The 26,102-nt window shown below is 38.3% G+C and overlaps 1 protein-coding gene across 5 annotated transcripts in view; it reads right to left on the minus strand.

The window, feature by feature from the left end:
- Window positions 1–2,207: 2,207 nt before the first annotated feature.
- MBD5 (methyl-CpG binding domain protein 5) overlaps window positions 2,208–26,102 on the minus strand; it is a 430,738-nt gene continuing 406,843 nt past the window's right edge. For all 5 annotated transcript variants that reach the window (XM_077767790.1, XM_077767788.1, XM_077767791.1 and 2 more), the window contains 3 exons: window positions 15,293–15,366; window positions 6,453–6,528; window positions 2,208–3,500 (listed from right to left, as the gene is read on the minus strand). In XM_077767790.1, the coding sequence (XP_077623916.1) occupies window positions 3,429–3,500; window positions 6,453–6,528; window positions 15,293–15,366 (222 nt within the window). In that variant the 3' untranslated portion in view covers window positions 2,208–3,428. The remainder of the gene's footprint in view (window positions 3,501–6,452; window positions 6,529–15,292; window positions 15,367–26,102) is intronic.

The raw sequence follows: 26,102 nt of genomic DNA on the forward strand, positions 1-26,102 counted from the left end.
TTCAGAAAGAGCAATGTCACCAGCATCTGAAGCATCTTTTAGATTTTAAAATCTCAATGCAAAACCACTTGTGACTTACAAGGGAATGTTGCAAACTGCCGAGGAGATTGCCGAAATTAACTACAATGTATTATCATGGTCTGAGATGAAAAAGGAAGCAGAAGAAGTCAGTTGGGAATCTTCATAAAACTTACAGAAAGCAAAATAACAGCCCTCTGCTGTTCCCACAATTCTGCAGTGTTATGTTAAAAAATGAAGGTGGGGTTTACTTGAAAAATAGACATTGCCAATAACTCAAAGTCAGGGTCCAAATACAAGACTAAAAGTGGCCCATGATATCACAAGGGATGAATGTTCTGAAAGCATTTACATTCACAATGTGACTGCAAGCTACAAACCAAAAATCTTCCTTTAAATAAATAAAAACCTGATTGCTTTTAATGCTACAAATGAGACAAATCAAACAAGAGTTGCTCAGTTAATTTTCATTCACTTGAAATAATCTTTAAAAACTACTTAAAGATGTAGTTTATTCTCCTTGTGCTTCCTAAGACTGTTAAGGGACACAAAATAAAATGAGATTTTCTTTTCCAAAGGGGATATTATGTTCTTTAAAAGAGTAAAAAATTTTTCATTGTTTCAATTGTCAGATTTGTTGGGGGGAAAAAAGCTTACTTTAGGAAATAAAAAATGTACTACTGTAGAAGGGCTAGCCTTCATTTTTAAAAAAATGAATTGGCTTCAATACAAAGAGAAAGAAATGGCTCTATGGGCAAAATTCAAGTATGAGTGACCAAGTTTTTAATTGTAAAGTAGGTGCAACATTTAAAAAAATGTTACAGCACTGCATGACCTGTAATGCTAACAATATTTACATTAACTGCTTACACGAAACCATAGAACTGTAAAGAGGGGGAGAAACCCCATGTGGACTGAAACAACACCACCTAGCACCCACATCAAAGCCATAAGCAACCAGTGAAATCATGGGCACGAACATACTTTACATGGTCTACGGATGTAAAGTATACATTGGTGGGGAACAACACATCTAATTAGCTTAAAATATCTCAGAGAAGGCTAGGTGGACACAAACTCATTCTGAAGACAGGAAAGACTAAAAAGAACTTCTACATATCAACACACACATCCACACCCACATATACGCAGACACACACCACGCACAAACACATATATGCGTCTATCTGTGAAGAAAAACAACCATGTAGACAGAACAGTAGAAAAGCAGATTGGTGGGGGGACAAAAAAGGACATTTATGGTTTAAACATACCAAACACACAAAGATGTGTCAACCAACTACACAAAAGATAACTTAGGGTGACTGCGTGAAGGACCGGCAGGCAATCCCTCTGTTACGTGAAAGACAAAATGAACCTACCCCTACACGGAAGGCTTTCTGTCTCCAGGCCATGAAGCCTGGGTGCCAGTCGTATTCCACCAGGCGTGGGGGTAGGGAGGAGGGTGGGAGTGAAAGTACAGTGAAACACAGGAGGCCCAGGAGACCCTGGGGGGGGAAGAACGAAGAGCTGTTGCTATCAAAAGTGAGCCCTGGTGGAGTGCTCTGTGCTGTGGCCCCGAGAAACCAACTGGAAGAATGACCTTGGTCTCCTTTTTCCTGAGTTGCTGGAACTCTGCTACATTGTGAGACTGAGGAGTCTGCAGGGGGGATGAGAGAGGAGGGATGGTGGAGGTGGTGGGCATCTGGGCGTCCAGAGCCGGCTACTGAAGGGCTCCCAGTAACTGGAGCATGAAGCTGTTGAGTGAGCCCCAGGCTAGGGGACAAGGCAGCGAGCGCTCTCTAGGGGTTCATGGGTCTGGGGGTGGGGGCTGGTGATTCTAAGAAAGGGATAATGGACCCCTTCTTTGGACAATCCATCAGCTGAAGTGAGGCTGGAAGCCTGAAACTTCTCTCAAATGCGTGGGAGACAGGTTATACCACCACCACAAAAATCGTGAAAAAAAGACGGAAAATCATGTTGTGCTACATTTCTTATTAATAACCTTGTACTTTACAATGGCTCACAGTTTTAGGTTTGTATACTTGTAATGTAGTATTTTCTCTCTACATTTGTTTCACATTTTTTTCTTACTTAATATAATATAAATAATTTGGTTAATAGATTTAACCTGCACATTTCAGCCACATTAATATATATAAGAATCTGTTAATGGTATAAATAAGTCTTTAAATAAAATAAATCTGATATGTTACATAATACTGATAAAAAATTACCATTGCTAATAATTTTGTAAGCCACCTTCACTTCCGGTTTGAGTAATACTGATGAATGGCTATGACATTTGCTGTGATGATTCGGGGTTTTTTTTTGTTGTTTTTTTGTTTTGTTTTGTTTTGCCACTACAAAAAAACTGACTTATGATCAACCTTACCTCTGATAATGGTTTCGAAGTGGGGCTTTTGCCTCCATGTATGGAAACAGAGAGTTTTATCTTGTCTGGTATTGTTTTGCCAAAAAAATTCAGCTCTGAGTATAGATGGCGGTGCGGCCTAAGCTATCTGGGTCAACAGGTGGCTATCAAACATTAACTACAGAAATGACTGAGTAAAATATTCCATCTAAGATTTTTTTTTTTTTATAAAACCTATTCTACTTTAAAACTTAGGTAAAAAAAATATGCAACAAATGGTTGCAGTTTCTGAATTCTGAATTTAGACCTGTGAGCCCTCATCCCTTTAGAAATCAGCAAGGTTTTGATTTCCTAGGGACCCGAAACCGGGTCCGGTGCTTTCAGGCAAGGTTCATTCCAAACAGACAATAGAAATGGACACTCGGTGGTGTGCAGTGTATGTCATAATTCAGGTAATACATCATCATGCCTCTTCTCTGCTGTTAAATACAAAAACAGCATCTTTTACATTATCATAGAAAAGCATTTAGGTTGTATTTTTATTTATCACTTTACACTGGTAGTCTCTGGTAGGTGTACTCCATAGAAACCAAAGAATTTTGTACACTATTTCTTTGTACAATAAAAGATAAAGTGTGCATTAGGTACGCTTGTACATGACAATATTGTACAATATTTACATTTCTGATATCGCCATGAAATTCTGCATTTTCTATATACAACATTGAAAATTCTTCAGAAACATTTGGACATTTCTTACAATCACAATTTTAGTATTATAGAAAAAGTTTCTCAGTAATCTCTTGACCATTTATTACTCTCATCATTCAGGGATTTTGATTGGTTTTCCAGCATTCATTATCCTTCCTCATCAAAAAAATATCGTATCACTGTTTCTCTTAGCACCCTGTGGTGGTGGTAGCTATCTGCCATTGTATAAATACTGATATAACAGTGGCTATATCAATACCTATATGTAGATAATATCTGTGCATGTTCCTTTAATAAACACTGCGCACTGGTGGAGTAGTCCCTGTTATCTGGAGATCTTCCTCCTCTTGGGTTTGGGGGGTCTCATTTGTCTGTCTCCCTGTGGGATTTGGTGAACCTGGAAGTAAAGAGTTGGGAAAAAAATAACAACAGAGGTTGAAAGTACAAGCACCCACCATTCAATTTCTGACAAAGAAACAGGGGAGGGAACAGGTTCCACCTTTCATTTCCAATCACTGATATCATGAGTCACTTAAAATTTTTACCAAGACCTCATATCTCAGTGTGTCCACAGTCACTACAGGGAATGAGGAATCCTAGGAGCAGATAAGCAGAGCAAATGTGCAGAAACCCCATAAACACTGGAACGCAGGGGAGGAGCTGGAGGAAATCACATGTGGGAAATGAAGTGTGCTGTTGCTACCTCTGCTGTGCACTTAAGACAAAAAATAAAGCCCTTCTTGTTAGGAATCCCTAGATCACCAGTTTCAGCAGAGTCTAGAAAAGCAGAAAAATACATACCAAACATGTTTTCTTCTTCACTTCATCGCCCGACTTATTTTACAACTACTAAGAAACGTCAAAGATGGTAAGAATAGGCACCGAGCTCAGCCCAAGGAAGTTTATTTAAAAGAAGAACCAGAGTGAAAAATAGAAGATCACTACCATCTGTTGGCAGATCGGAGCTTGGATAGTCTGGAAAGAGCAGCGGTTACAACTCATCTCTGTATACTAATGCAGAAACTGTAGCAATTAGGGCCGTGTAACAGATTGAGCTGGCGTGAGTGGAGCACAGCAGAGCAGGATTACCAGGTACGGGACAGCAGGTATGGTTTTGAGGGGCAGAGGACAGGTGCTCGGGAGGTAGGTGATCAGGTGCCCCACATGGTATGTGGTGACTGACAGGAGAGGGCAAGCCAAGACCCAGGAAAGGCAGGACGGTCCCAAGGCAGCGGTGTAGCTAATGCTAATGGTTTAACAACCAGCTCCCTGCGGAGGGACACAAGCTATGCCAATTTCCAAGTTACCAACATAATGTCACAGAATTCATAATTAGGAGATGTTCCCAATCAGCTCTCAAGATCCACTACAAGTTGGCTTACTTGTTTTAAAATAATGTTTCGATAACAGCGAAGGCCAATGCTATTCGAAGTCCAATGCAGAAAGCTTTTTAAAAAACTTAAGTTTTAAAAGTAACATTAATAAGTTTGTCAAACTGCCTCTCCCTCCTAACCCGTCCATATACATTTTTTAAAACCACTAGTTTCTGATGAAGCACAATAGCTGAAAATTTGTTATAATTGAGGAAAGAAGCCTTTATCCAAGACTACAAACAAGTCTTGCTAATCTGTAGACCAACTGTGGCTTGAAAAGGTATTTTGTTTAACAGCTATATGATGTTTCAGTTTACAGAGTTGTCAGCACTAAAAAAGTGAGAAATTTTACTTCTAGACTTTTAGAATCTTATGAAAAGTGGGAGGAGCTTGCAGTGGCCTAATTTCCCATATGGTTCGGATCTGCTAGGGTGTGGAAGAAGGTCCTTCTGGAGAGAGCATGGCCTCCAGGCTGCCCCAGTCCCCATCATCCTCACTGCCTGCTGGCTACAAAGGCCAAATGTCCTGCAGCAAAGACCAGCAAGAGGCTCACTGGACCCATTTTCTCTTCTTCCTGGACAGGCACATTGTAGAATACACTTCTTAGTCCATTTGCCATGAGGAAGCCAGATGATGGGGTCGGACCCGAGGAGAAGAGCAGAAGGGAGGAGCCTACCCTAGCAGGCCTGTGCACACCCTTCTCTCACCTGCTGGGCTGGGTGCACCTCATAGGAAGGAGCGCTCAGAGGCCCTAAGAAATGGGGGGCACTAGAGACAGAAGGAAGAACCTGGGCCTCTGGATGACTGTGTGCAGCAAGCCCTTCCCCAACTGGCACTAGACTGATGTAAGCAACGGCCTCTACTGTGTCAAGCCTCTAAGAGAGCCTCCCCTGACTTCTTGTTAGCGTTTTTCAATCCACTGGCATTGCTGTTTTTCTCACACCTGACCCTCTTTACTTCCTGAGAGTATCTGCCAGGCCTTAGAAGGTGTTGGGAGTTTATAATCCCTGCCTCAGAACTTTCCCTCATTCTATCAGGAAATTTAACATCTTAGGGCCTTAATTCACCCATCTGCAAAATGATGGGTTAGATCACAACATCTCTAAAGCCCATACCACCCCCAACATTCTGTGGATCTATAACTTATATCTGTCAATAAGTAGCCACTGAATGGGTTGTGGGGATCCAGGTAACTTTAACACAAAGTGTCGAGGAAAAGTAAATTAGCTTTCATTGCTGAATAGCCTTAGTTAATTCACATATTTTTAGAGAAATTACCAAAATTATATTTTGAGTGTTTATACTGGCCCATGTTGAATCAGAGGACAATGATTCAACTTCTCACATTCAATACTATTCAACTTCTCACATTCAATATTATATAATATTATATATATACTTAACTAATATATACACGTGACTATTATATGAACAGTTAAGTAAAAATGTAAAGAATAGACACTACTTCTTGAAACCAGAAGTTACGGTGTTCAGTATTTAACAATAGGATTTTGTGCCAAATATTTTACTTTTTAGGTAACAATAGAAAGGAAATGAGAGGTCTATACACTCTTGATCTTGACCTTATTGTTCAATATCCAACGCCAACCCCTTTTTTTTTGGTTTATGGACAAAGCAAAATTTGCATTATTGAATATTTGGCAACAGTAACAGTATTCAGAGAGTTAAATGCATAAAGCTGTGGTTTGAACTTCATTTTTTGCTGCTTACATTTAGAAAGAATGTTATGTGGTAAAAACTAAAGCTATCTCAGAAGAAAGACACAGTTAATATTGCTAGATTATTTTTTTCTTAAATTACTTTGAATCTTTTCTGATATCAGTCTTTTTTTTTTTTTGAGCCTCGTAATTTAGTATTGGTGAGTTGCTTGTCAATACTGAAGAGGCTTTACCAAAAAGTGTAATACAATTTATTTTCAAAGGAACATAGTATAATGGAAAAATAAATTAACTTACAGTCCCAGACATTTTGTCCAGTTCACTCATGGCCTCATGAATAGCAGCTTCTAAATGGTTATTTAGCTTTCCACTTCTGAAATTAATGAAAACAACACACCAGATTAATAAATTAAGGAAACCAAGTCTCAATTTAATCCCCTAGTCAGAAAAACAGAAGTACCAATTCCACCCGAGAAAGTCAATTTATATTTACATTTGAAAAAGTCAGATGACAAACGCTCCTGGATTCTCACCACTGAATACTAATAATAAAGTCTCAGAACAACGAAAAAACGGAGCCCATGATAGGGGACAGCGGATTCTTCCCCTTTCCACGTGCGTCTTCCACAGTCTGATGATTCTGCAAGAAAACTGGGCCACGGGTCTCTTTTGCCACAGACGCAGCCTGTCCTGCAGGGTTCCAGCCGGCCCTGCACTGCCTGCTCTTCTGACTTGTCCCTTTCCCGGGCAGCCAGGCTCCGTGGCCGGGGGAGGGCGGAGGCGCCGAACTGCAGACTCTGGCCACTAGGGAGCGCCCTCTGCACTCGCTGGCGCGTCCTGGATTCTGAGTTGAGCAAACGAAGGCTGAAACCCTGGTGTGCCTGCGCGAGTCCTAGGTGGGAAACGGCTTAACCTAAATCACACCGAAGGCTCCCTCCTGGGCCCACCACCTTTTCCCAGAAGCCAAAACGACTTAACGATTTGAACGGATAAAGAATGGCCGTCTCAGAGTGTCTATCACTCATCTGACTTTTCTTTCTACTCAGTCTACCCTTACACACATGTGTGGCCTGAGTAACACAAGACGGTATATTCAAACTATAGGAGGCTGTGCAACAAACTACCTACAATCAGGCAAATCCACACCATCTACTTCTGTAATTAGGTACACTTTGTCTAGTCTAACTTACTGTATTTTTTTATGCATGTAAATAGTTACCCAATTATTCTGAGTACTAAGCTGATTCATTTCATTTATCTTGTCACGACAATTACTAGAAAAGCTGCAGAGATAAACCTTTTCAAACCCGGCTGTCAGCATGGTTTTCCAAGAGTTAAGTCTCACCTCGGCACGTACACGGAGATTGGAAATTTGCAGTTGGGGAAGAATTTGGCTCCCAGTCCCATTTAGCTTGGCTCACATTTTGTTTAAAAACATATTTGAACTTTAATGGAATGCCTTTAGATGAGGCCTTTTGGTTTACCACAGCCTCCACCAGGTTTTACCCTCCTACGCCGGGACTAGACAATTCATACATTTAGTTTCTGTGTGTACCCTGAGGGCTATCCCGCCAGGCATATCACGGATGTTCCACATATTTACTAAATAAAAAATCTGTCCAAAGCTAACACGCTGTCTGTATATTTTGGGAAACATATATGAACTTGAGTCAATTTAACTGGAAAAAAAAAGACTATTGGTTTTAACTAAATTATGTGGGCAATACAGCAGCAACCCCTTCCCCTACCTTTTGCGGACCTGTAAGCCAGCCTCTAGCTTTTACATTCTTCCCATTTATTTTTAGAAATATAAACATTGCAGAAAAGTGCATAGAATAAATTAACCTCTAACAAACCCACTTCTGAAAATAAGCTGATAATAAATTGCATATTCCCTTTAAGTCTTTTTTATTTAAAAAAAAAAAAAGCTGAAATTCTCATTTGTGATCAATTCCTAGTCTCAGTCTCTCCTCCTCTTCTCCCCAAAGGCAGCTATGTTGTGTTTTTTTTAATAGTATGTTTTTATAGTTTATATGATATATCCATGAATGGTACCTAGTGCCATCTTCTTTGTGTGTGTTTTTTTCATATACATACAAAGGTGCCTCATCAAGTGTGGTATGGTATACATAGCATTCTGCTAATTGTCGCTTTCTCCCTTCTCACAGTTTTTTGGGTGCTGTTCAAGCTGACAGAATCTGTGCATTCACTGTCTTTTATTTACCTACCCATTCCAGTTTTAAGGGACCATGGGCCTCTCGTGGAGTCAGTCTGAGTTGCTTTCCCAGTAAGAAGTTTGCCAAGCCTGATTCTGGGTGACGAGGGGTGGGGGTGGGATGGTGGAAAATCCAATGCCAGGATTCCACGGGGCTGTGTAAGCTTGGCTGGGGTTGGGCTGGGGTCCCATTTGCAGGCTGTTTGGCAAAAGTCTTGACAGTATCACACATTGCCTAGTTGTCTAGCAATATTACACCTTGTGTAATATGTTACATAGATTTGTCCTTTCTATTTCTTTTGTAATTAAAAGTATGAATGTAAATTTCAAAAAAAAAATTTGTTATGGCTTTTTATTATAAGATCTTATTGGTTTACATTTGACTACCTAAAGTTCTAAATGTCTAAAATGAAGGTAAAATATTTCAATGAAAAACCATTAGAGAATTTTGGTTCTCTCACTCTAACCTTAATAACAAAAATGGCTACTATTTGTTGAAAATTGTCTATATGCCAAGAATTGTGTTAAATCTTTATATACATTATCTCATTTAATCCTTATAGTAAGGCTATGAAGTAGGTATACAACAACTGTTTCTATGCAACACTGTATGACTTTATAGGGAGAACTGGTGAAATCAATTTTAATTTGACAATGAAGAGCATAGATATTTAACTAGTTTTTAAAAGTAATAAATTCAGAGTTATGAAAAAGTTTTCCCTAACTATGAAAAATTGCAATAACATCACCATTAAAGTATAAAAATAATCCAACACTACTTGTTAAATAAAAAGAATTTAGGGGTTGCCTGGGTGGCTCAGTCAGTTAAGCATCGACTCTTGATTTCGGCTCAGGTCATGATCTCACAGTTCATGGAATCAAGCCCTGCATCGGGCTCTGCACTGAGCATCCAGCCTGCTTAGGAGTCTCCCTTTCTCCCTCTCTTTCTGCCCCTTACCTGCGCGCGCGCGCGCGCGCGCGCGCGCGCGTGTGTGTGTGTGTGTACGCGCGCTCGCTCTGACCCTCAAAATAAAAGAATAAACTTAAAAAAAAAGAGAATTTAGGACTTTGTCATCTCATTCTTCAACAAGATAGTTAAAATGTCTATAAATAGCTTATATTAACTTAAGCTACATTTGTTTTTCCTTTTATAAACTTCAGTAGTTAATAGAGGGAGAAGTGACTACTTGTGGAAAAGAGAATAAATACAGAGAGGTGGAGCATGACATTACTTGAATGCATCATGAGATTCAAGAGGTAAAGGGAGATTCTCCTACGTGTTAAAGCTGCAGACTAATTTTTACACTAACTGGTCAGGTCAGGGAAGAATGAACCTAAGAGAGTAAGAAAAATTTCCGTAAGTTCACGAAATGAATAATTAGTCAAAATTCAGTCTTCCAGCCTCCCTGTGGAGTGTCTTCCACTATTTTCTATTTCCTGCTGACATTTAATAATAAACATTTTTACTAATGGACCCTCTAAAACCTACTTGATTAAGCAATAGATGTTCATATAATCACATTTCTAGTTATTAATGGAGATAATTGCCACTTCTATTCTTCACTGCCTATATTGTCACACATTATCCTTATCTTCACTAATTAAGGAAAAAGGCAGGTACACATCTGTGAATGGTACAAGAAAGGAGGGAAATGAGAAACAGGCTCTACACCGTCAGTTTAGAATTTAAGCCACTCACTTCATGTAGAACAGAACAAACCTGGGTGAGACCTATACGTCAAGAATCATCTAGAGAGAAAGTATAAAGAACTTGAGGAAATTTAACATGCTAACTATAATGTCCTGATTTTAAAGTGGAAGTATGATTTATCACTTTATCACCTTTGAACTCCATAAAAATCAGGTTACCAGATTTTAAATTTATGTGTAAGTATAGAAAGAAGATTTGATCTTCATTTCAATGAAAATCATAACAAATCTAAAAGCTATTTAATTTTTTCTTTAATGAAGCTATTTTCTCTTTCAAGTATAAATAAAATGACCCTGAGAAATGTTTTCAATAAATACATAAATATTTCTTTTGTGATTAGGCCAAAATAAGCATATTGGTTTAAAGATATTTATTATACAGTTTGGTTGTAGAATATTGAAAATCAGAATTATTACATAAAATTCTAAACATCTAATATGGTGGTAGAATGTTTCCACTGGCAAAAATATCTGATAATTTCATTTGCTTCACCTGTATCTTATAATAAAAATAGCTGTTTACTAAATACCATGTGCCCAGTACTGTGTTTATATTCTTTATAATGCAACAGTGGTAAGAGGTAGATATTAATATGCCCATTTTATTGAAAAAAATTTTTAATGTTTATTTATTTTTGAGAGAAAGAGAGACAGAGTGTGAGTAGGGGAGGGGCAGAGAGAGAGGGAGACAGAATCTAAAGCAGGCTCCAGGCTCTGAGTTGTCAGCACAGAGCCCGACACAGGGCTTGAACCCATGAACTGTGTGATCATGGCCTGAGCCAAAGTCAGATGCTCAACTGACAGAGCCACCCAGGTGCCCCTATGTGCCCATTTTAGAAATGAAGAATTTAGGCTCAGAGAGGTTAAGCAACATCTGCAAGGGCACATAGCTATGAAGTGATGGAAACTCAGGCCCAAAACCAATCTCTTAATCATCTTTTTCCAAATGCCACCTTCCTTTTTCACTCACTTCCTCTCTCCCTTTCCTTTGTCTACAAAGAGCAGTCAAATCATTGTCATTTAAAAATTCTTCTAGTTATTTTTCAGGAAATTTTCATATTAATGGTAGAAACAAGACTAAACTAATTTCTATCAGCTCTCTCTCCTCCCTTCTTATTGACTCTTCAACCCATGACCACTTTGTTTTTACACCTGCCAGTTTATTGGAAACGGTTTTCACTATGGTTGCCAACAGCCTCCAAATTGCTCAGTCTCATGGAGATTTTTCAGTTCTTGTCTTGCTGGAATTCTGTTCATCATTCTATCATTCTGGAAGCTTTTAGCCTCTGGTTTCTAACACCCTGCTCCCCTGAACCCCTATTCTCTTCTTCCTTTTTGATTATTCCCATCTTCTTCAATGTCTATAGTAAATCCCATCTTCTTCAATGTCTATAGTAAATGTTCAAATGCCCAAAAGGTCCAATCCTTAACCCACTATTCAAATTGGCCAAAGGATCTCTGTGTGATCACAGCCATTTTTATGTAGTCAAACATCACTTCTTCCCAGTGTCAGACACGGGTTCAACATCGTCCACAGGCACCCCACGTGCACTCGGCAGTTTCCCCCTGTACTAAATTCCATTTCAGTGTCTCCACCACCCACCAGGTCACCCCAACGGAAACCCTGAAAATTGTCCTTGATTGGTTGCTCCCCACATTCCAATAGATCCCCATGAAGTTTTGTAAATTTTACTTCCTAAATATTTCTTGACCACATTCCTTCTCCTCCATTCTCATCGCTCCTGTTCTGGTTTGAGCCCTCATCCTCCCTTGACTTCTGCCATGGCGTCCTAAACAATGTCCCTGTGTCCCTAAAATGTATCCTCCGTACAGACATATCTAAAGTGAAAATCCATCCACCTGTCCTGTCAGGCACTTCTAATAAGATGAAGAATCCCATTGGCCCTTACTAAGCGCTTCATGATCTGATTGCTGCTTATACCTTTGGCCACATCTCTTGCAATTTCTTGCAACGTCTGAGGCGTTATAGTCTCCCAAATCCAACTGCTGATCTCTAAACACCACCCCACCCTACCCCATCTTGGTCTTTGTTTTCTTTGTCTGGCTAATACCTTTGTCATGTGTAAGGCCTGGCACAGATATCTCCTCTAGAAAGTATTCCTTTACCTGAGTTTAATGCCACTTTCTATGAACCCAAATGCACTATACATATTGCCATCATCGCAATTTTAACATTTTAATTGTTTCTGGATCTACCTCCTTTGCTAAACAGTGAGCTCCAGGGACTGTAGCACTGGGCCCAATACAGGTTTTTGCTCAATTAGTCTTAACTTGAGGAATAACTAAATGATTCAATAAATGAATAAATACATGATTGAGTTCAACGCACCATTTGTCACTTATGAGAGCTTCAACAAATCATTTAAGGTTATTTGGGTCTCAGTGTCTTCATCCATAAACTGGCTTAGTTATTCTGGCCCTTCTTGTGATTGGGAGAATAAAATAATGGATTTTAAAGACTATATGCAAAATGTAAAGTATTCTACTGGGCATTTATAAGGCAAGTCGGTCTGCATAGACAATAGCATGATAGATAAAGTTGTTTTTACTAAAGTTTGCCTCAGATTTCCTTCTTTTACTTCTCCAATCCATATTCTAAGTTTATGGTTTCATGAGAGTTCCTTTAGATAATGCCGCTCAGGATCCATGCAAATTCACCATAACTTGTAAATTAGCTTTGAAGAAAAACAATCTAAAATTGCTATTTATTCTTCATTACCTTACAAAATTGATTAATACAAAATTTATGGGGAAATACAATTCATTTCAAGGCAGCATATGTATAAATACATATTTTTTAAAAATTTAACATTTATTTATTTTTTGAGAGACAGAATCAGAGTGTGAGTGGGGGAGGGGCAGAAAGAGGGAATCACAGAATCTGAAGCAGGCTCTGAGTTGTCAGCACAGAGCCTGATGTGGGTTCAAACTCATGAACCACGAGATCATGATCTGCGTCGAAGTCAGACCCTTAACCAACGGATCCACCCAGGTGTCCTTCAAGGCAGTATATTTAAATATTTGGAGGAGTTATTTCATTTCTGTGTTGTCAATCATTCGTATATTTTGCACTTAATTCAGCTAACTGGCATATCTCACCGGAGGAAAGATTTGAAGGATCTTTTACATCAAATAAACAAGTACTGTTGAATACTCCATAGCAAACAGCCCACTGCAAGTTTGTGATTTAGGTAATTTGCAATTTCCCTCCTTTTATCCAGACCTTGTATTAATTTTATGGACCTTATCCTACTACAAAGCGTGTGGTACTTCAGTAAGAGCAGAGGGGACTTGCCTCACTGTATTCCTTATCAGATCTACAGCAAACCTGGCAATTCACTTGCGGTGGCCACAACCAGAGCCAGTTTGCTACCTTCCAAAGAACACCTGAACATAGGGGCACGGGAGTTTGCTTATTGCGGTTGGCATCTTTTTGTGAGACATTCTACTGAGATGAAGAGTCTCACCAAGAGTTGCTGAATTTTGAGATTTTACCTCTGGCAAGAATTATTGACGATACCACTAAAAGAAAGAGTGTTTCTTAATAAATACCATTGATATCATTATGTACACAAGACACACTACTAATCATTCTGATCTCATAATTCTTGGATGTTTGATATTGTGAAAATTGTAGTAATTGAACAGGTATGTTAATTATATGTATATTTTTAAATGTTTATTTCTGAGAGAGAGAGAGAATGATCAGTGGAGGGACAGAGAAAGAGAGGGACAGAGGACCCAAAGCAGGCTCTGCACTGTGACAGCAGGGAGCCCAATGCGGGGCTTGAACTCAGAAACCATGAGATCATGACCTGAGCTGAAATCGGATGCTCAACGGACTGAGCCACCCCAGTGCCCCAATTATATGTATTTTTAAGGGGCGCCTGGGTGGCTCAGTCGGTTAAGTGTCAGACTTCGGCTCAGGTCACGATCTCACAGTTTGTGGGTTCGAGCCCCACGTCGGGCTCTGTGCTGACAGCTAGCTCAGAGCCTGGAGCCTGCTTTGGATTCTGTGTCTCCCTCTCTCTCTGACCTTCCCCTGCTCAAGCTGCCTCTCTCTCTCAGAAATAAAACATTAAAAAAATTTATATGTTTTTAAAATAACTTTCTATGTGCATATACAGAAGCAAATTTCTAGTTCTCTACCTTCAGCTAAAATAATTATTATGATACATAAAACTACACTGCATGGCAGGGAAACTGTGTTTCAAACATTATCTACATATCCATACAACATTTACCCAGAATATAAAGGTCTAGAAATACTTGAATAATAATATCCCAAAGTACAACTTCTTGTTATAATTCCAAAGAAAACCTATTACTTCTGTCCCAAGAAAAAAGAAATATTCACCGTCACTTTGACTATCAGTTATTTGGCCAAAATTACTTTCTTGTGTACAATTAGGAATATCTTCTCATCCCTCCTCCTGAAGGGATAGACTTTTGCTATACTTTTATTTTTCATTTTATTAAAAATTTTAAGTTAAAAATATATTTACATATGTATGTTTGTATTTATTTATTTTTAAAAAATTTTTAGTAACCTCTACACCCAACATGGGGATTGAACTCATGACCCCAAGATCAAGAGTTGCATGCTTGGGGCACCTGGGTGGCTCAGTAGGTTAAGCGTCCAACTTTGGCTCAGGCCATGATCTCACAGCTCGCGGATTCGAGCCCCGCGTCGGGCTCTGTGCTGACAGCCAGCTCACAGCCTGGAGCCTGTTTCAGATTCTGTCTCCCTCTCTCTCTGACCCTCCCCTGCTCACACTGTCTCTCTCTCTCTCAGAAATAAATAAAACATTAAAGATTAAAAAAAAAGAGTTGCATGCTTGCTGACTGAGCCAGCCAGGTGCCACTTGCTATACTTGTAGAAACTATTTAATTGCTAAACATTGAGAGTGTTTCTTTCCCATACATGAGAGGGATGGATATGGAGGGAGTGAGGAAAGAGATGTTGAAGAGGGACATCCCACACACTGTACACATTGTTAAAAGAAAATATTTTCTGTAATAGCTAATTTGGCTTATCTCTAGTGATCCTCTTGGGGGATAACTATTAAACTATACTTAGGGAGGCCCTAAGATGGACAAAATTAGTGGGATTTTCTTGTCCCTGTGAATAAAAACCAGTAAATTATATCCTCGAGAAACAAAATGGCAATAAAATAAAATTGGTGCTTACTTTCTGTTCCTTTTCCGGGCTCGGCTGTAGGCTTCTAAACCTTCTGTTAGTGTCTTCAACTTCTCGGGCTCCACCTGAGTGAAGGCATGAAGACCAAACCATATTACCCAGACCTGCAATTGTTAACACCGTTTTTTACTTTCCTGCTGGGGGAGGGGAGGCTTAACTTTCCCTGCCATGTCAGGTGTCCTGTCCTTGCTCAAGCTGAGGCTGATTATGTGGCTCCAGCCTGGAACGTTAATGGAAATGAAAGATCCGTTGGCTTTCCAATTGTCAACAGTTTGCAAAGAATGTTTTAAGAACAAAATCTGGAATTTAATTTTCAATTCACAAAATCATATAAGTTGGAGATCCTGGTTTGCCTCCCAACTGCCTGATACTCAGCTACTGCAAATTTGTTACTCCAGCAGAAGAGCGACAGGAGCCGCGGTGAGTGGAGGGGGCGGCCTTTGGAGCCAGCAGACTGAAGTTTGAATCTGACCTCCTCACTTTCTAGCATGAATAAAACACTCAAATGTTCTGAGCTCAGTTTCCTCCTCTTTAAAATGAGGACCATGATACCTACCTTCCTGCTAGTATGGCTGTGACAATTAAAATGCAGCAAGTCACGTTGAACACAGCCGAGCAAAGAGCATAGAGCATAGCCAAGCATAGAGCTGCTATTATTACGTGCTGGGTTCTGCAGAGGCCACAATTGGAGGGGGAGGTGGGCCACCTTAGTCCTTACAGCTGTGGGAAGAGGTGTGGCTACACCTTGTGGGCGTGTCCTCTCCCTTCTCGCTTTATCCCTGACAGCCTGTGTGAAGCTTGCTACTTCATCAGTGTGGCCAAAAAAACGGTGGCTGGAGTTCTGGTGGGGTGGGGAGGTGCAAGCTTTTCCACTTGCGCCCCCCCTCCCCCAATCTCTATCATGGTTCTTGAAGCCACTTCCCACCAAGAAAAACAATTAATAAATAAGAACTTGTAACTTGAGAATAAGAAGGCCTTTGGAAAAATATTGTTATTTTTTGTTGTATAAAAAAACAATTTAAGTAAAAACAGTGTTGCTTGCTGTGTAAACACAGCTTCAAGGCAAGTCTTTCCAGCCATCTCTTACCCCAGCTTTTCCCCACCCCTATGCTACTTTTATATAAAAATTCAAGAAGTTGCCAGAATGCCTCAAGGGTAAGAAAATAAATACTAAGAAGCAAGGAAATGATTATTAACTTTTCTCCTGAAATCTTCCTGACTCATGAATATCATTCATAAATAATTTTTCTTTGAACCCTTCAAATTGAGCATACAGTAACCGGTAACAAAGGGTTTCCTTTATCAAGTTTGAAAACAGCCATTTCTAACTATACAGTGAAAAAAAACAAATAGTGAAAACACATTACTTTTCACAATTTTTGTATTTTGTTGTAAAGGATGCAAATATACACAAGTTCATAGGGGTTACCCAATCATTTGGGTGCTAGAACAGGAGACAATTTTGTTCTAACAGCACTTCACAGGAGCCGTGAGGAAAAGTGTCTTGTTGAAATAACTGGAAAAGCTTAAGTAAGATGGATATATCCATGTGTTATTTACAAAAAATGGTGCCTGGATACATGTTCACATCTCATGTTAGAAAAGAGGCTTCATCTTGTATTTATTCACATGAAGAGCATATGAAAGATATTTCACACATTACATTTATGTAATCTATAGCTAATTCCACAGATATTTAAATAAGCCCCTTTGGCAGTAGGAAGGAAGCTCTCTTGTAACATAATCTCATATTAGACACAAGTTGGTGTAGTGAAAGATCTCAGAAGGGAGTGGTGCAAAGCAACAGAAAGGAGAGAGCAGAAAGCAGTGAAACAAAGCAAGACACCAAGATGAAAACTTACCCATTGGTCTTCTTCAAAGTGAAGTTAAAACTATTTTTAAACCTCAATTTTTATTTTTAATTAAATAAAGAATAAGGGATAATAAAAACATTTCTTGTGCATTTATTATGGAAAAGGTACTGTTCTATCATTTAATATGGTAATACTGCTAACTAGTATTATTTTTGTTATTTTACAGATGGGACTCAGTGAATTTAAGTATCATAGCCAGCATTGAAACTCAGCTCTGACTCCAAAGCACTCAACCTTTCTCCACCATACCAACTCCCAATGTACATTGATGTATACAGTCATTTTACACACACACACACACACACAGATACACAAAAAATATATCAAATTATTTTAAATCAAATTACATTTTTACAGAAATTTAGATAACGCATGCCCAAATTTATCTTTAAAAATTTTTTATGCTTGGATAATTTTCTGGTAATTTTGCTGAACTAATACTCTACCATAATTTTTTCTCATTTAAATTGCCTGTAAGGCTGTAAGGTACTCCATAATAACTATATTATTTATAAAGTATTCAATGACCTTGAAAGAGAAAGCAATGATGGTGCTTTCCAAAACTAAATATAAATAAGATACACATCACTGTTTATTTCTGATTTGACAAGATCATACATATCCAGAGGTAAATGTTTAGTTTATTTTGTTTCAGAATTTTAGTACTCTACTGGATTGTGAAATATATGAAGAGCATATGTTGATTGTAGGGAATTATTCATACACTTATGCAATATTCAAGAAACCATTTAAAGATACCGCTGTCCCCTAAGATGGTATCAGAGAAGAACAAAATAAATCCAATATCTAGTCAAATCGAAATCATATTTAATGACTTAATGAATACTCCCTCATAAATTACTTAGCTAACTTGTAAATGAGGAAACTACTGAGAAGTCAAATACATAAATGTAATGTTAAAAAGGATAAACAGATACAAATATTTTTATAAAACTTACACTAAAGGAGCTAGTAATTCAAGACACTTAATACTTTGATCTGTAATTATAACCTTATGATATCCTGTACAGTCATAAGTCAGGGGTTCCGTAAATTATTTAATTCCTATCTTGGTGAGAAATCAAGGGAGGACTTTATAATGTTTCTTTCCTCATAATCTGCCCCATATTCTCACTCTGATGTGAATAGTAATGACCAACATGGAATAACTCTCTGCACATATGTCAGCTGAGATTTAGAAAAATTTACCAGAATTTATATGTATTTATAGTTGACATGTTACCTCATGTATAAATATACACATATTTTGAGGTTTTTTTGACTCCTAAAATCCCCCTTTCACTCATTCATATTCTTTAGACATCACAATTCTTCAATACAAATAGTCCTATAGCTTGTTCAGCAGGGTTGGAAATATACCCAGAACCATACCCATATACCCTTACAGGGAGGAAGTTTCAGCCTTTTCTGAACAAATCTGAATCTCTGTTTGCTATTTTTTGTTCACAAGACACATATTAAGATTTGGTAATTTAATTAAGTTTGATTTGGGGTCAACATGGTAGCATGTAGTGTATCTTAGAGGTAACTTGAATCTACAACAGCGGAAGACACAAACCTTTGAGGGAGCCAAAATGACCCTCAGAAAGCGAGGTAGAGTGTATTAGAACCTGGATCAAAGACTTAGGTTCCACCCGCTCTTTTTTAATGTTTATTCATTTTTGTAAGACAGAGAGAGACAGAACACAAGCGGGGGAGGGACAGAAAGAGAGGGGGACAAAGAATACAAAGCAGGCCCTGAGCTGTCAGCACAGAGCCCGATGTGGGGCTCAAACCCACAAACTGAATCATGACCTGAGCTGAAGTCAGATGTTAATCAACTGAGCCACCCAGGTGCCCTTTAGATCACTTTTGCATAGAGTCAGTTAAGTAGATATGATGTCAAAATTTCCTGCAAGCTTGAAACCTGGTAATGGGATTGAATTTCTTCATATTTTTACTTGGCTTCTACTTAGTACTGAGGCAAAGCTGTTCCACAAAGGTCAAAGGTACAAGCCACAGCCCAGATTTTGTAAGAGAGATAGGACAGCTGAACTCAAACCCGCTCTTCATTCCTTATGGTTCCATCCAATGTTTACAATGGCCTCAGCTCCTGTTGTTGGGGAAATGGTGCTGTGCAGAGAGCACTAAACTCAGTGTAGGAGACCAGGCCTGGGGCCTGGCTTAACTATCTGTCATTTGTGTCCTTAGGAAGGCTATTTTGCTGAGCATCAGCTCCCTCTCCTGTAAAATGAGGATGGCTGTGCACATCTTTCTGGGTCATTGAGAGAATCTAAAAAGATAACGAAGATGAGGGTGCTTTAAAAACACCAAAGTGTCATTAGTGGCACGTGAAACAGGACAGGCCTTTAATAGTTATATATTCATATGTTTATATTAGAAAAATACAAAAAACATTATACCTGGGTGTTCACACATATTATATCTTAGACTAAGACTGAAGAAGTTATTTAAGAAGTGGCTTGAATGGTGCCTCATTTGTAATAGGAGTCCAAAAAGCATTTGTTGAATAAATAAATAAAGGGGTAAATGAATTTGAATAAAGTTTTTAAGTAAGTAATCATACAGGTAGCATGCAACTTTAGCTGAAGTCTGGGAAATACAGCTCTGAAGCAATAAACAAATATGAGGCATTCATTACGCTCATATTGTCAAACATTTATTAAATAGTAAGTAGTAAAAAAAAAATCTTCAACCTGAAAAAGTACTGCTAACCTAAGTGCGATATTTCAGTATTTTTTTTTTTTAAAGAATGGGAATTAATGATAAAGAAATACTTTGGAGTAAAGAGTTGACTCACCTGTGACAGAAAGGATGAGTCTAATTTTCCATCAATAGTACTCATGGAAGAATCCCTAAAGTGAATCCCGTTTTTCTTCCAAATGAACTAACCAAATACACATGAACAATTTTTGTCAGTAGCATTATCTGAGGGTGTGTGTGTGTGTACGTGTTTCCTTTCTTCTTCACTTTGGAAGCAGTATTTTTAAGTAGTAGAAAAGGATACTACAGGACTAGAGTAAATCTATTCTAAATGTACAACAAATTTCACGTTGATCTGCTACCCATAAATGGAATTAAATGTTTTGAGTAAGCTCATATTTCTAAAGCAGCACTGTTTAAAAGTTCACATCACAGAAACACGCATCGGTCTCAGACTAACTCCATGAACAAGCTCAGGGACTCTGTGTGGGTCTCAGCCACGTGCAAATGGAACTAGTCTTCCTTCCCCTCTTTCTAACCTTGTTTAGGGAAAGAAGGTTACAATATTCCACAATTCGCTTCAGTGATGTTTACAGTCTCATCCAACCTTTTACTCTGCTTAGTCTTTTTGCTAATAGCCACATTTTTTATCCTCTCTAGGTCTTCATTTTTATTATCTTCCAAATTTTGACCAGGCACTGACTTTGTTAGCCTGGATTTTTATCTTGCACAGGACTTTCCCAAAACTACTTTCCTCTCTTTTCAAGGAGATTCTGTTGCTACAGACCCTTGGTTGTCCTGCCACCTCACCAGCCACAATGCAGCCCAAATACTGTGGTTAGTGACTGGGTGCAGAGCAAGGACTCATTTCCAACACTGGTTATAAAAACATATAAGGCAAAGGCAATACGCAAAGGACATTTTCAACAGAGAATAATAGTACTGAAGAATACAAACAGCTAATACTGATAATCAAGCACAGAAAGACAGTTCGTCAAAGTAAAATGTTTAAACATCACAAGAAAACTCAAACTTAAGCTATATATCCCCAAAGTGTGATGGTAAGCTGTCTTCAGTTGTTTCACACTGTCAAAATGTGTGTGTGTGTGTGTGTGTGTGTGTGAGAGAGAGAGAGAGAGAGAGAGATACTCAACTGACATATAGAAAGTGTATTGTCCCAAAATATGTTTAGTTATGAGTTTTAATAATAAATGATGAGTTTTGTCTCATTTGAGTGACTATTCAGAGAACTATTTTTATCTCTACCTGCCAAATATAACCATGTGAAAAAAAGGCAGTGTGATTCTAAAGAGAGCACCCTGCCCACTGCTTTTAAAAACATGCCTTTATTTGGTCATGTGGTGTTGCACTGAAATGCAGAACTTTTCTGGGTAATCAGATGTCTCCACCTGTCCACCAACAACCAATGTTTCATTGGAAAGGAACATTATGGTGCCAATCTAGAAATAAATCCTTTCCTAAATTTGGCTCAGGGCCGAATACACACTGAATATAAGAGCAATGACATGAAGACCAATGGGAAATGTTTAAAAAGAGTAAAAATTATGTACTAAAAAAGGAATTTTATTTTTTGCTGATTACTTTGACAGACAATACCTAATACTTGTAGGCTAGTTAATGTAAGATCAGAGATGGCAGATGATAATTTCAAAATATATTTAAAGTATTTTTTGTTTTATTTATTTTTGCGAGAGAGAGAGAGAGAGAGAGACAGCACGAGTAGGGGAGGGTCAGAGAGAGAGGGAGAAACAGAATCTGAAGACAGGCTCCAGGCTCTGAGCTGTCAGCACAGAGCCCAACGCGGGGCTCAAACCCACAAACTGTGAGATCATGACCTGAGCTGAAGTCGGACGCTTAACCAACTGAGCTACCCAGGCACCCTCAAAATACATTTTAGAAAACAGGGGCACTTTTCCCATTTTTAAATAATGATTGAAACAAATGTATAAAGACACTCATCTCCCCTACCCCAGTTGCATAGACTCAAAATGCCTGCACATTTTCGTGGAGGTGGAGAGGTGTAATGCCAGCAGAAGCCACTTCCCTTTCCAAGAATTCTCCAATGCTGTGCCAAGATCTGGCAGTGCGTCTCTCGGGGTATGCTGATGTACCGGAGCACAGCACTGAGGGCTTATTCTTGGCCACTGAACCTTAAACTATAAAGGATTTATGGTTCAGAGAGAAACTTGCATCATTTATTTAGAAAAAGTATAAATATCTTTCAGACCATACTTCATTACAAACTGGTAACCAAAGGAAAGAATGCAGTGGAGAGTAAGGAGATGGATACTACTTTCTGAATGGTGTGATAGCAGGCATACGATATTCTCCAGTGTTGTCACAGAGCTTAATATTGGGACAGTATTCTGTAGGGGAGAGTTAGTCCACCTTTCTACGGACTACTGAAAATCTCTACTAATTAATATTGTATATGTGTGTGGGGGGAGGAAGGTAAAGGAAGAAAGTCTGAGTTGGTATTTTTTGGAAACACTGTTGGGAGGGAGACTTTCAGGTTCACTGAACAAAGTGCTTTAAAATGTTTCCAAGTAGAACTCCTGCTTGAAATGAACAGCTAATAACTTATAATCAGATATGCCAATTTGTATGCAATGTGCTAAACTTCATTAAAAAATGCTTATAAACTATTTCATTCATTAAACATATGTATTACAATCCTCTCACCCTCAACCTGGTTAGTAAATACTTTATTCATGGATAATGCATAGGTTAACAATAACTAATGTCAAATTGTCACAATTCCATAGTCGTGAAATCCAAATTAATAAGGTTGTCTAACATAAAAAAAAAACCCACAAACAAATAAGCAACCAGACCAAAAAGGGGGGGGCAAGGAGGCTAATTTTTACTGAGCTTCTTTTGAATGTTGGTAATCTATTTATGGTATCTCATTTAATTCTTAAAACATCATTCTGAGTAGGAACTGATATTCCCACTTGAGGGGTGAGGAGATTGCAGCTTGGGGAGATTAATACAGCTACCCAGGATCATTTAGGAAACTGATGCGGCTGGGATTGAGCTCATGAGAGAATGCCCAGAGCCCATACCTCTTTCTGCCACACTCTGCTTTCTCTCTAGTGCTCTGTAGACTATGTTCACACAGTATTTGATGTTTTGAAATAAAACCTCTTAGGAAGCAATCTCAAAAAGTGCTGAATGGTTCTAATGCATTATTAGTAATTCTGCTACATTTAACATCCCACTGAAGATTAAAAATGCCTTTCTAAGATCACAAACTGACCAGGTCATTTACTATCATGACAGGTGGCTAAAGTATCAACTTAAGGACAACATGGACATCTCAGCCCCTGGCAGACATCAGTGTTCCAGTCACAGCATCGATCTCCTGAAAGCAAGAGTGGCGCCCAGCTTACTTTGAATTAGTAACCTGCAACACTGTTAATTAATTACCTTAATTTTTATTTTTACTTTGCTTGCTTCTGAAAAGAATTTGAAGTGGTTTGTTGAGAACAAAAACTGCAATAGAAAATAAATGATAGGTTTTTGGAATGTGGGAGGTGGGGAGAGATAAGATAATTCAATAAATCTATTCTAACACATGAGTTAACATACATTTTATCTGGAGGGATCTGCAAGAATCTTGGATTAATTTACCTTGGTGGACATGGAAATAGTATGAAAATGTGAGAAGCTAAGAAGGTTTTAAATGATAACGTGTAAGAAAATTGGTTACCGAACCTTTTCTTCTGAGATACCACAAAGATAAACACTAGGGGATGTGGTCCCACATTCCACATTAGCAAGGTGGAATTAATTAGATTTTACTATAACAAACAAATTGTTTATGGAGTCAGTCTCTATCCTTCTCTCTTGCTTCATTAAAATGTCAACCATTGCCACAGTATATAGAAGGAAACCTAATGCATTGCTTATCTTTTTAAGCAGAAATCTGATTATTAATGCTCAAGACTTTATTTCTCCAGCATTGCTGAGGACTAAAGGGTTCTATGTAAATAAAATTTACATCACGACTGGTTCGTTCACTAGACTAACAGTACAAATTTTAATGTTTTACTGGGAAATTTTTTCAAATAGAATCATGCTTTGTCTTACACAGATATTGAACATAGTTTAATTTTTTCTTGATGAACCAGAATCATCAAGACATCAAGCAAAGGCCATTTGTCTTGAAGTCAGACAGACTCGTGTTTGAAATTTCACCTTTCCTGGTCTTCTACATTGAGAACACTGGCTTGCTGAAGCATTATTAAATTAGGTATGAGGAAGCCCTTCCTTTGTTTTGTAAACTATAGAAGAAAAAAGTGTAAAATAACACTTCATTTTTTTTTTACTGTGTAAAAGTGAGGTAGGTCCCGAAAAGACCAGAGATGTTTTCAAATGTTATATGCCCTAGAGCTTTTAAGGCTGTTATACCTTGCTTTTTAATGATAGATAAATATTTCATGTGTTATCATTAATATTTTATTATATGTTTTCAATTTTGCACCTCTCAATGTATGCTTTAAATTATTTTTTCTGAATTACTAAAAATATTTTTAGTGTATCATGATATCAAGGTTTTGATAATAAGGTTGTCAGAATGCCAAATTACAATGTCAGGCAGTGGGGACAGATATTTGAATTGACAGAAATTTTATGCTCTCTGTTAGAAATTCATCAATTACCTACAATAAGGAACAAGAATCTGGGTATTTTAAACACTTATAATAAAGATATAGTGAGTGAAAACCAGTTGCTTATTCAAACGCAGCAAAACAAATGTGTCTTGGATTCTCAGATAATGATTTTTTAAAAAAGTGTATCTCCCCCTGGGGTGCCTGGGTGGCTCAGTTGGTTAAGCTTCTGACTTCGGCTCAGGTCATGATCACATGGTTTGTGGGTTCGAGCCCCGTGTCAGGCTCTGTACTGATGGCTAGCTAGCTCAGAGCCTGGAGCCTGCTTCAGATTCTGTATCTCCCTCTTTCTCTGACCCTCCCTTGCTCACTCTCTTTCTCTCTCTCTCTCAGAAATAAATAAAAAACATTAAAAAAAAATTAAAAGTGTATCTCTCCAAACATTAGTGAGCAACTCAGTCCCAGGAGTTTGCAAACACAGACTAATCAGATTAGGACCATTGTTTAATGTGAAATGTGTTGAAAGTACATGCCTTTATTCTCCTGAGGACATAAAAAGATATTTAGATAAGGCATTTAGGACAGGAAGAATGTTTCCAGGAAGGGGAGGCCATAATCTTTTCTTTAGTTAAGCTTTTTGTAAAATGGCACCTAGAAAGATGTGGTTTCATTTACAGAGACTGTAAAACAGTCCATCGTCTACATCTTATATTTGTAGCAGTCCATTTATATCATAAATCCCAATTTTGCTGTTTCTAATTACTTTTTGAATAAACTGTCAAAAATATTTAGGTTTATCAACCTAAAGAATGTTTTGTCTCGTCTCAGAGAGATTAGAGAATAAAATGTTTTGTGAATAGGAGTATGGAATTCATTTTCTTATCAAACATAGAAACATTATGCCCAGAGTGTATCCTGACAAGTATATATTAGGCATTATAAGCAACGGGTTTAAGGACCTCCTGGTCATTTGGAGAAAGACAATCTTTTTATTGTGCTGGCAAAAATGTTTTTGGTTTCCTGCCATTAAACCCAAGTGCCAGTGGAGGTTGGAGCAGAGTTGAAATAGCTTTATACAATATATTTTTTAAGAGAATAATATATATTTTAAGAGTAATTTTTATTTCCTAAGGAGATGAAAAATTACATTTCTTCATTATATGTGGGGAATGTGCATAATTATCTCCTCCTGGTCAGATATAAATTTTTCTATCTGCTTTAAACATTCTGCATATTTCTCGCCTTGTGAGCCAATTCTACCAATTGTGAGAGGGAGGAAAAACCCAGAAGACCCCTACTAATTTCTTCTAAATTGAATGGTAGTTTCATGGAGACGTTTTCATTTAATTTATATGATCAGATTGTGTTGAGTAGAACCAGACTGTGGGGTTAAACATTTCCATATGTTATAAAGGCCCAGAACTTTTCCTGAAAGGAGACACCATTCTGAACATAGACATTACCTGCGGCTTCCAGAAATGGCTGCAATCGCACCCTGGTTTGGCCCTCTCCTCAGCAATATGTGTCACATGTGAGCACATGGAGGAGACGCTGTCCCTCTGTTGCCCT

Source organism: Crocuta crocuta, unplaced genomic scaffold, assembly GCF_008692635.1.
Source record: "Crocuta crocuta isolate KB4526 unplaced genomic scaffold, BGI_CrCroc_1.0 scaffold154, whole genome shotgun sequence".
Classification (NCBI taxonomy): Eukaryota; Metazoa; Chordata; class Mammalia; order Carnivora; family Hyaenidae; genus Crocuta; species Crocuta crocuta.